This window comes from Hibiscus syriacus, unplaced genomic scaffold (assembly GCF_006381635.1).
Source record: "Hibiscus syriacus cultivar Baekdansim isolate YM2019G1 unplaced genomic scaffold, ASM638163v2 tig00110303_pilon, whole genome shotgun sequence".
Classification (NCBI taxonomy): Eukaryota; Viridiplantae; Streptophyta; class Magnoliopsida; order Malvales; family Malvaceae; genus Hibiscus; species Hibiscus syriacus.
This window is the reverse complement of record NW_024062672.1, coordinates 1645562-1658282: the sequence shown is the minus strand read 5'-3', so window position 1 is coordinate 1658282 and position 12721 is coordinate 1645562. Positions and strand designations below refer to the sequence as shown.

Here is a 12721-nt window from a genome sequence, read left to right as displayed (position 1 = left end):
TTCTTGCTCCCAACATATCTCAATGTTCAGGCTCCCTACGAGATGCCCCAAGTTGTGTCTTAGAAGAATTCTCATATTCAAATGAACAACTCAATGCCTTAGGTTTTAATGGTATAAAAATGTCAATTTTGAGTCTAAAAAGATAATGGTGTGACTTTATTGACTTAAAAAAAGGTATGGTATGACCCTTTGTGTATCTAAAGGATAAAGGCAATGTTCAAAAGTTTCAAAGGGATGCAACGTCCAAATCTAGTCTTTTGGTAATGACCATGAGTTATTTTGGGTAAAAAATCAATGTATTTTATTTTGGGGTTTTAGATATGATAAAAGAGACCTAATCTTGCCATAAGTCAAAAATCTATAATTCTTGAAGAATTAAAAGAATATTTAATTCATTTAATATTCGAAGAACTAAAGATTAAAACTCGTTCAATTATTCCACCTTAGAAGGTAGCATAAATTCAGCCATTTAAAAGATTAAGCAAACATGAATAAACGTGTTCAAACAAAATAATGCCCTCAGTACAAATGGTAGATGCAATGCCCCCTTTTTCGATTTTTCATACCCCTGAACCCATCATGTTTTGGATCTTACGCTTCAGTGCCTTACAGTTCTCAGAGGAATGTCTAGAGCTTCATATATGGTAACTGCACACAGCTTCAACATCGTAGCCTTTAGGATATTGGGACTCTTTTCTCAAATCATCATGGCAGGCTTAGTCCTACAATCAACTGATCAGGGTCCCGCTGTACTGATTTCAATTTTTTTCTTTAATTATTAAAATCTTGCTTCTATGTGGCTAAGACCACTTCATCGAATCCTCCATGAAGAAATTTCATGTTTATGAAAATGCTTAAAAATGAAATGCAAAATGCATGAAATGTTTGAGGCATTGATCCGAAGGCATGTTTGTTATTATAAATAATGTTTATTGGGACAAAAATGTTATTTCTTAAGAGACAAAAACATCCTAAAGGTACATTCTGACTAAGTCTTCTAGACTCGAAACATGTTGACTAGTCTTCTGCCTTCGTCTGTCACCGGTTGAATACCCTGTCAAACTGCTCCAACTTCTCTGGCTAAACCGTGAAATTGACGAGCTACTTTTTGTACTTGTTCCCAGAAGTCTCGAATGACTTCATCTCTTGCTTTTATCTTTTGTTGAACATGTTCCCAAAGAATACGTCATTGGAGCCCTCCATCAAAAAGAACTATCTGAAGCTCACTTGCTTGCTTCCTGAATTCGTCAACAATGGCCTCCAATTTCAGCTATAGTTTTACCATCCTGCTCTTTTTGTCTTTGAAAGGACTCTCCAGGTCTGTAGCCTTTTTCTCGTCTTGCCCTTACAACCTTTGCCAACCCATTTTTGAAAAGTTGACTTCTGATGTACTTGATGGTGGGCACCCGTCTTCTTAATTGAATGTGATACATAATTGCCTTGCAGATTGTCCTCTTTTTCTTTCCGAGTCTTTTCTAACCATATTCGGGCCTCTGCGTTTTTCACCTCTTGTATTATAACTCCTTTGTCCATTAATGCAAATTATTTACGTTTAACGAACACATTTTTGGTCGATCAACACCTCTTTTGAATGATGTAAATGATAATAAAAATAAAATGAAAGAGATCAAAAATAAAAGGAAAGAGTTAGAGAGGTAAGGGTAATAATCAAAACAATAATGAAAATAAAAATTCCTACCCCACATGATATCTACCCCACATGCTTATTATTCATATCCGGACATGATCTCTATCCCACATGTTAATTTTGAACCAGTCCTAACCGCATAAATTTCTAGTTCACATACTTTGAACATAAAATAAAGAAGGAAATAATCTTAAAATAGTCTAGGGTTTGAAATGAGATTTTGGGGTAGGCTTTAATTCTTTGTAGTCTCCTAGTTTAGGTTCTAAAGAAAGGTACCCGAGTTCTCCTTGTTGGTGCCCCCTTGGGCTTGCCAGACCCTTAGTCCTAAGCCCATTACAAGCTTGTGTGGACTAAGTTAAACTCGAGAGGATACATTCCCTTATGTCTGTGCAGTGAATAAATTCACACGAAGACATAAGGTATATGAATCCTGAAGGTTACTTGCTAGGCATGTGCGAAGAATAAATTCTCACGAAGGCGTTGCTTTCGCCCCCACTTTAAAAGGTTTGGAGCTCGGGTATAGAGCCAGAGATGAAAATTTTTCAAAAATCTGAAATCATTGAAAGAAAACATCAGTACAACTATTTATTTGAAAAATAATCAAAGATAAATAATTAGAATCGAATAAATAAATTAGAATATAAACTTATAATTTTCGCTCAAAAAGACAACCAAAATTAATTCTGGCCTGACTCACTTACCTGTCCCCAGTGGAGTCGCCAAGCTGTCGCAGCCGTCTTTCAGGTGGGTTTGGAATTTAGCTTATGCTTAAATAAAATTTTAGAGTCGCCACCGATCATTTGAAAAATATTTAGGTAGATCGAATACCATCTTACTTGATTTGCGTTTTACCATAAATATGTCGGGCTCGAGAGTCGGTTACAGTCAAGGAATGAATAACACCCTTCAACTGCCATTTCGGTACCATTTAATTTATCGGTTGTCTTAATTTTGAAAATTTAAATTTAAATTAAAAATTTGATCATAATTATTTACCGTTTGATCAATTAAAATTATCCCAAAAAAGATCATAAATAAAGTTAAAAAATAAAGCAAACAAAAACAAAGAGTTAATATTAAGATCGAAATAAAAAAAGTAAGTAAATAAAAGGAATGAAAGAAAATTCAAATTAAAAAAATAAATTGGAAAGAATTAAAATTCATGGATCAAATTAATTCTAGGAATGAGCTACAAGAGAAAAACAAAAACTTAAGGGATTAAATAGCAAAAAACATAAATTTAAAGTACCAAAATAGAACAAATAGAAATTTAAAGAAATAAAATAGTATTAACAGAAACTAGAAGGACCTAATAAATAAATATGAACAAATCAGAGCCTCAACAATCAATTAAAATAAATACATGGACCCAAATTATAATAAAATCTAATTATGTTGACTAAAATGCTAGAAACAATAGATAGTAGCTAAATACGAAATAAACAGTGACTAAATTCGAAAATTATTAAAATCAATATGAATATTCAAAACACATAACAAAGTATATGACCAGAGTACAAAAGACACTAAAATAAGGGAGCTTAAAGGTGATTTCACCCTGATAGTGACCAAAGCATAAAACACGCTAAAAAGAGGACCTTATGCGTGATTTACCCATTAAGATAGGTGAACAAAACAGAAAGTTCTAAAAAATCGGGGACCTAACGCGTGGTTATCCCAAAATATAAAATAAAAACACTTTCTTTCCCTTATCATTTCCAGTAACCCGAAAACTAACCAAACCCCTAGCCTCTCGTCCATCTTCACGCATGCGGTGGCCATGGTAGCCGACCCTTTAACGAGCCGCCACAGGCTATGCCTCAGCCACCCTATATGGGTGGCCATTCTCATTTGATCGATGATCTACAAAGCGTGGGAAACAACACGAAATCAAAACATCTCAACCCCACAGCCTGTCTCTCTTCAAGCGAGAACCAAGCCAAAGACCGACCACCATACACGGTTTCCCTTCGACCCAAATCATCACCGGTCACTCGACCCCTCCCCGACGACACTACTACCCCGATGCATCCAACGGCAGCAAGGTAAACACTCCTGATCTTTTATTATTTTGTTTTAAACCATAAAATTCATATATAAAAAAACGAAGAATGAAAATCATAAACTAATTCTATTTTCTTCGTTACATTACAAGAATTGAACAAATAAACTAAATAAAATTAGAATACCTTAGGATTCTCGGTTCCGTTTTGATTGCTGAAAACATTTGTTGCGATTCTTGATAAAATTCAGTTATTCTTATTGATAGAAAAATCCCCTTACATTGTTCCCCGAAAAACATCAAAATCCCCCTCTTGTTATTACATTTTATTTCGACTTTTATAGCCCTTTCTTTACATAGCTTTAACATAAAATAATATCCACTTGCTATGTGATGATGTTTTAGATATAATCTCACATGCACCTTTATTCTCTGTGAGTTGGCAGAGGCAGAGAACCAGGGATGGTGCTATGGGGCAGCAAGTTGCTTAGGGTAGGTGAGCCGGGTCGAGTCGATTGGATCTGGATTTCGGGTCGTTTCAGCTTCAATTGGGTCTGGGCTTGTCTTGAATTGATTTAATTGGGATAGGACAATTGGGTCACTAGTTGGGCCTGCAAAATATATGTAATATAATTAATAATAATAATAATAATAATAATATTTTTTTAAGCCCGATCAAAAAACGGGTGTCTACACACAGTATGTATGAGGACCTTTGTATATTGTTAGTTCCCATATGTTGTTTTTCCTCTTCCTCTACGATACACGAACCATCCATTTGCATCCGTTATCACGTTGGACATAGCAGCAGACATATTTTTCGGTGGTGGATTAGTCAACTCTAGAGTGAACAGAATTACAAATGTTGTAACTCTTAATTGCAATCATAGTTTCTTCTTTGAATGAAAACTCTATTCTGATATATAACTCACCATCATTGACTGATGAGTTAAATCCGTAGTCACCAACATTAAGTATATCCGTAAATTCTGGCCCGTACATTGCACCATAGTTAGCTTCATACATGTGTCCTAGTGGTTCTGTGTGTACCGTATTTGTGGGAACTTCATCTACATCATCATCATCGGAGTCCATGTTGAACTGTGATGATTCTGGCTCAACGAATAGTCCAATCTCAGTACCATCCGCACCTGGCTCACGAAGAGGTTCTTCTGGTGGAGATGAGAGTTTCTTTGTGATGACGATATTTAGGTCGAACAAGCTGGTAATTGACTGTCTTCCCCTTGAACTTGAAGGCATCGTGTCATGTCGGTTTTGAACTAAATGTTGTGTCACATGCATCCTCCACATTGAGGTCGAAGAAGCTTACATTTGTGTATCAGCGTCTGAATTTTGATTCTGAGCATCAACTATCATAGGAACATCATCATCGTTGGAGAGTTCAAACCCTGTATAAGTTAACGAAAATAATGCAATTAGAAATTTGTATTGAAGTGAAGACAATCTTCTAGTATTTCCAACATGAACATTCCTTGAAATTTTAGTGATCAGCTCTTAAAGAGTAATGTTTTTCTTGAAGTATATTCTGACATAATGAATTGATGCGAAAACAATACCGGTTTCATCTTCTCAAATTTCTCCATCATAGTAAACAATAGCTAAAATAAGCCTCATTTTGAGAGTTTGAGAGTTTGAAAGATTGAGAGTCTTATATATGCAAAAACAATAGCTAAAATACACATAATTAAATAAATAGCACACGCATTAAAATATAAACTAATGCTAAAAAAATAAAATTCACAATATTTTAAATAACATAATTTAATATTGTTACCGTATCGACAAAATGTCTAAGATATGATCTCGCCTTCCATTTTACAACCACAAAAATAATAGAAAATAATTAGTACAATAAAATTTGGTCAAATAATTAAATATAAAATAAATATATTATAATAAAAATAATTTTACTTTATAAAAATTATAACAAAATTTACATAGAGTGATAGAAGGAATTGATAGAAGAAAGAATGTGAAAGTAATTTTGGTGTGGTTTGATGTTTGCATTCAAGGGTATTTATAGGAAATGGGATGAGTGAATAGCCAACATTTAATGCTCGGGTAATAATGGAGTGTGCAATAATTCAAGGTAATGGAAGGCGCTTCATGATCCGCGCCTTCTGACATGGTGTCAAGTCGGACAGAACCCCGCAAATTTTAATTAGATATATATCATCAGTTATTAATTATATTCACTGGGATTGCACAAATAATATTATGACTGTAAATTTGAATTCAGGATATGAATATTATTATGATATCTAAAGAGATAAAATTCAAGTGCGACTAGATACATATATGAAATAGGATTTAGATAATCTAATTCTTGTATTAAAAGAAATCAGAAGCACAAAAATATATTTGCAGGCCAAAAGGTAAAACAACTTCATAAGTTGTGCATTCTATAAAAAAATCCTGATATGTTTAAAACTAAACAATTTTCAACTTACATATAAGGAGTGTTCAATCAATCGGTTCGATTAACTGATCGAACCAAATTACCTAATAATCATAAACCACTTTTTTAACAAGTTAACAAATTCAAAATATTTTAATTAAATCAAACAAAATTCGCTTAATCGGTCGGTTAACCAAATTAACCGAAATTAATAAATAATATATATCAAATATTAAATATTTTTTGTTAATTTGGTTAATTTCAAAGTCTAAACACTCCTAAGAAATTTTTTCGATTAATTCGATTAGTTAATAACCAATAACTGACGTTTGAAAAAATCCTTAACGGTTAACCGACCGAACCAAAAATTAACCAACTGATTATGCAAAGAAAACAGGTTAAAACCGAACTTTGAACCCCCTATTACAGATACATTTTGAATCATTTTAATTATATTAAATGATTTAATTCAATTAAACTGAAAAGAAAAAAAAGTTGGACCAAAATAGATAGATAAACTTGTTTGGTTATGGTTTGGATAAGGATAATTTGATGAATTCAACAAGCTTTATGATGATAATAGAGAAACCAAATCAACTGATGCTGCTCCCACTATTCAAACACCAACACAAAGTTGGATCCCCAAAGCTCAAAAACCAAATGAAAATTTCAAGATTGCCATAACCAGAATCATGTGAAAGCTTTTACTACATGCACATCAAAGCCTCTCCAAAACTAAAATTAAGCTAAATCTGGATGAACTGGTAAAAAATAAGTAGAAAAAATCAATCATTGCAAAGATTTTTACCCCTATGAATCTAAAGGGAAATGAATGTAGGAATGATTTTATCATGAATTAAATGAAATTTTCATGCAAAGGTAAAAGCTTATTTCACTTCACCCAAATAAGTTAATGTTCTTCATATTCAAAAACGAAAGAGTGCCATTCTGTAGCATTTTACACATAAAATTCCAAAAAGTAATCCCATTGTCTTCAATTATTCATATAATCCACGAAAACCCTAACTCTACAGGAGGGAAGGAAAATCAGTTTCAGTTAAAATATTACAAGAAGGGAAAATAAAGCGTAGATCAAGAAACAAGCGTACGCGATAAGCCCACGGTGTTCTTCACCTCCATCGGAAAGCGCCACCATTAAATTGGTGCAAGCCCTAGTGGCCCAAAGGACGAAAACCCCAGCCAGTGCAAACCTAGGGACGCTGCTCCCTTGCGGGATAAAAAGCGACGCCGCCGAAAAGATCACCACCGGTAGCAGACAATAACCGACCACGCTCGTACACGTGTGCAGATCTAGGTTGCCGTAATTGCGACCCGCTAACATGTTGAAAACGATGTAGAGGAAAATCGAGGAGACGACGATCCAGCCGAGAATTATCCCGAACTGGATCTTGCCTCCGAGGAGCTGGAATAAGCAGAAACACAAGTAGAGGAAGATCGGGCCGGAAAGATCCGAGTCTTTATGGGCCGTCGGATTGACTCGAAAGGGATTGAGGATGGATCTCGTTTTGTGCCAGATTTGTTCCGGGTGGATGCCCAGTTCGTCGAGGAGGGGTTCTTCGTCGTCGAAAGAACCGGAACTGGATGCTGCTGAAGTGGAGATCGTGCCGCCGACGGGTCCGGATGATAGCGGAACTGACCCTATATCGAAAGCCATGAATGGTATGGAGGACGATGGAGGACGGGAGGGCTGGAAAGGAGCCGTTGGGACTCGGCGTTGGTTGACGTTTCCGACGGTTGGATTGACTCCACCGCCGGACGGGAAAACCACCGGCGGCACATTGAATTGTTTGGCCATTTTTCTTTATTGCGATTCTTCTTTTTGGGGATCAAGGCAATGTTTTTTTTCTTATAATATCGATTCTTTCGGTTCTTTGCTTCTTAATGAATAGAATGGTAATTTTGACTATTCGGCAGGATTGTTTGCTAATGTATACACAATAGTTCGAGTGTTAAGCCGCGGGAGATGGACAGGATGACTTGTTATGCACCAATAAAATTACATTATTGTACATTTGTACCTTTTTTTCCTTCAAATTTCATCCCTACTGTCACACCTCTAATTAATTATTTAATTATGCTCACTTAGTAACTCAATTAAATCAGATATGCTCACTTAGTAACTCAATTAAATCAGATATTGTATTACAAAGATAGTTTCAAACCCCTAAATAATTGAACTCACTTCAACAGTTCAGATGGCAACGGGTTGGATATGGACCGGATCTAGTTAGACCTGAATCCAAACTCACTTTCACATATTGGATCCACACCCGCCGTGGATCTATGGGTCTTGAAAATTGGAACCCAAATCTATATTCAACAGATCTCGCAGATTCAGATTTAAAATGGGTATAAAACATAATAAAACTGTCATTGATTAATTTCACCTCACATTTCCAATGAAAGAAAGATTAATTTCAATACAACTAGTAGCAAAATAAATAATAATAAACTAAAGTCTAAAAAAACTCCAACACAATTACACAAAATGTCTTTTGAATAACACAAACATTAAAAAATATATATCATGAAACATTTCATTGTCTCAAAGCAAGTATCGCACTTCTACCTCCTTAGAATACTAATCTTCATCACTACTAAAATCATCAACATCCTAAAACAAACAACCAACCAAAAAAAATTTTATTTAATAAAAATAATATTTGTGAAATTTAACTGTTAATATTAAGGTTATTTAACATAATAATTTATGAAATTTATATATATAATATTAATATTAAGGTTATGTAATATTATATTTGTGAAATTTAAATATTAATTTAAAATTAAAGGTGGGTTTTTTTATAAACAGGTAAAGGGGTCTAGACCTAGTATCTTAGTGTCAGATATAGACCTGAATCCGTACTTAATAAGTGGATCCAGATTCTGTCTGGATCTGTCGGGTCTAAAATTTTAGGATCCGGATCCTATAAAACGGATCTGGATCTATGAATTTGGGTCGGATCCAAGATCCATTGCCATCCGTACTTACAACTTAAATGAATTTCATCCAAATTGACCAAGCTGAATTCTAATGGTTAAGGAGAATGGTACTAGTGGAAGGATTTGTTGGGTTAGTAGTGGAGCTGAAGCTGAATTCATGAATAATATTTGCTGAATCGAATCCCTTTGGGTTATTGAGCTCAGATAACAGAGCTTCATTCTCCTGCTTCAGCATCTCTGCTTTCTTCCTCAGCTTCTCATTTTCTTTCATTATATAGCAGTTTTGAAGATACAGGTTTGAGTTCAGCCTTTCCATGGAACGATCAACTGCTACATTGGCAACCAAAAAATTACACAAAACATTCATACGTAGGATGTCTGGTTAGAACCAGATTACAAAAAACAAATTAAGAAAGATCACCTGTTTCAAGGAGGTTGGCTTAACAGCTTTTGCAAATGAAGCTCAAATCTGGGTTTCTAAACTACAGCCGTGAAACAGAAAAAGGAGAAGGGTTTGAGGGACGAAAGGGAAGAAAAGATAAGTAAATATATAGAGAGCCATGAATACACAACAATCATGCATGTTTAACCATTTAAGGCGGCCATTTTGGGGGAAAGATTTAATGAATTATTATAATTATTTTTTTAAAAATCTGTTTGAATTATAGTTTTCGTAAAATATAATTAATATAAAAAGATGATGGAGCTGAATCGAATTTTACAAGGATGATGCATTGGTTTTTTTATTAACACAGAGGTATTAGAATGGTAGTATATGTTCTAAAGATATTCAATCATTTAATAATGAATATTTAAATATTCTATATCGTTAATGCTCGAACTTAAAACCTTTAAAAATAACAATCATTCATTTTATACCCGATCTCTTTAATTGATCAGCAACTCTGATCTATTTTGTTTCTCATTTTAAATATGGGCTTAAAGGTTAAGGAGGGGAGGGAGATTATGGGAGAGATGGCGTGATTTAGATGACGATGGAGAACTGGAACTTCGAGTTTTTTAGTTTTTACAGAGTGGAAGTGTTAGTTGTTGTTATTATTATTATTATGAGAATTTACGTTACAATTGTTTACTTAGAGAGGGATAATAATGAATTATGGGCTTTTTCTCTCTCTCTTTTTTCGGCTCAATGATGATGGGTTAGGTCCTCCCATAAATGAGATGAGATAGTAATTTATTTAAGTTTGATCTGGTTAAAATTTAATTAATATTTAAATTTAACTTAAATTTTTAACGAGTTGAAATGAGGTACTTGAAATAAAAAATTTCGTGAGTAACTACAAAAAAAAAATTATTAATGATATTAATATTTAAAATATAATAATGTCACGAGTTGTGATACTTGAGTTTGGGACATTAGTGCAAATGTCTGCTAAAGAGGTTCTATGTAGAATGTGGGCTTGCCAATGCCACCAAACTTGGCACATCACTTGGAGAATGTTGTGGAGCCTATTCACATTGGCCGTGTAGAAAAGGAAAATGGCATCATATCTGATCACATGAGCTTGATAAATATGTTAAGAGACAACAAATCAAGAAGATATTGTGGGGGAATCTTTCCATATCCAATGTGAACACCTATCCAAGGAAAGAATCCTACTAATGGATGTAATTAGATAGGATTGGGTTGAGTTTCCTAATCGATTTAGGTCATTGATTGAGAGGGAGCTCAACTATAAATAGAGAGTCTCTCCTCCTCATTTGTAACATCTCATTTCATTCATTCTATGAGAGAGTAATAAAGCTTTGAGACATTTACTCTAGTTATTTTGTTCATTGTTCTTTATTCTCTTGGTGCTTGTTGCCTCTCTTGGTGGGTTGGAGTAGCCACACTTGTGTTTGCACTTCCACACCATAGTCCAAACTTGGTGGGTTGGAGTAGCCACATTGGTGTTAAAGCTTTTGTTTCTGCTTCCTAGAAGCCTTGAGGGCTTGGTTCCAACCTTGGTGAGTTTGCATGCTCACTAGGCTTGGGTAAGGCTTACTTAGTCACATAGAAGACCCAAAAGTGTCTAACTCTTTCATGTACTCAGAGTTGTCTCATACATTTTTGGGGCTCTGAGCGAAAATGAAAGTATATTTCATTACTTTGAACAGTTAATTCAATATTACATAAATAAATCATAGAAAAATGATTTTTTTGAAAATATATTATTTTATTAAGAAGACACCTTAAATACAACTAAAATAGAATAAATATAAAAAAATTGAATGCATGTATGATACATAGCTTGGTTTTAAATAATAAATAAAAAGAATTATATATTATTTTATTGTTAGATTGAGAATGAAGAAGACTAAAAATTAAAGAATATTTGATAAACTAAAGAGTAAGATTTGAAAAAGAAAGAAAGAGAAAATATGATTAAATTTAATTCAAAATTGAATAAGTAAACAAGAAAAATGGAAAAAGAGGGTCAAAACTAAATATTTTATGAAATTATAAAAAAAAATATGGATCCTATTTATAAATATAAAAAATTTGTTAAATTTAATTCAAAATTGAATGAATTAATAAGATAAATGAAAAAAGAGCATCAAAAACTAAAATTTTTATGAAATTATAGTAATTAGGGATCTTAATTATAAATTTTAAAATTTGAGGGCCCTAATTATAAATAAAAAAATTGGGAGCCCTAAATTGGGAGCCTGAGTGGTTGCTCAGGGTGTTCCCATTAGAGCTCTGCATGTACTTAAGGTTAAGGTTCAAGTTTTAGTTTAAGCATCAATCAATATAAGTTCGAGAATGTTTTGAGTTCAATTTTTTTTAATCTCGAGTCTAGATTGAAAATTTTAAACAACGAGCTTTCAAATTGATTCGAGATTTAAATTTTTATTTCAAGTTCGAGTTAAACTTGATAATTATATGCTCCTGAACTTTGAAGTTAGGTCAAACTTAATTTTAAACTTTTAAATTAAAAATAAACTCAACAATATCTAAACTTTACTCAACTTGTTTACAAATCTAATTAGAAATATTGAACTTGATTCGACTCATTTACCGATCTAATTAGAAATTGAACTTGAGTCTACTCGTTTACAACCCTAATTAAAACCTTCGTCTCAGCCTCCTATGCTTTCATTTCTCCATTCTCTCCAAATATTAATTCTATAAAATTAACAAATATGGTGGGAAAATATAAAGTTATTTTATTCGTTATTAATAAAAAATGTTTACTTTTCTCAATAATTATAATTACTTTTTAAAATATATATATAGAAAATTTTCAATAATTTTAGATTAAAAATATTAAATATAATTTAATGACTAGTTATATACTTATATATGCATATATTTTCATTGGGTTTGGATAAACCTTTTTATATCTTGTATAAGTTTTCATATTATATACTTATTTTATATCTAAAAATATTGTGTTTATGTTGATTAGATATTAATTCAATTTATATCATTATGAATAAAAACTTAAAAAGTTTTATATTCAAGTATATTTAAATACACCATTTTAATCCAAAAAAAATACACAATTTTCTTTTTAATTTAAGATTTAAAAGATTATATAAAAATAATTATTAATCCATCTTCTTCATCAAAATATCCTTTGTTGTACCCACAACTAGTTAATCTACTGAGATGAGGTACTAGATTCCCTAAGCAATGTTATGGTTTGAACCTTGACGTTTGCCAATGGAGAAAATTGGGTTG

General features: G+C 33.0%; 1 protein-coding gene across 1 annotated transcript; it reads right to left on the bottom strand.

Moving 5' to 3' along the window:
* Nucleotides 1–6959: 6959 nt before the first annotated feature.
* Nucleotides 6960–7947, bottom strand: LOC120116773 (protein YIPF5 homolog). Its single transcript, XM_039137185.1, has one exon. The coding sequence runs from the start codon at nucleotides 7883–7885 to the stop codon at nucleotides 7127–7129; it is 759 nt and encodes a 252-aa protein (XP_038993116.1). The 5' UTR covers nucleotides 7886–7947; the 3' UTR covers nucleotides 6960–7126.
* Nucleotides 7948–12721: the final 4774 nt, after the last annotated feature.

Excerpts from the sequence above, each read along its gene's own strand:
- LOC120116773 (XM_039137185.1), bottom strand. The coding sequence starts at position 7,885 with ATGGCCAAACAATTCAATGTGCCGCCGGTGGTTTTCCCGTCCGGCGGT.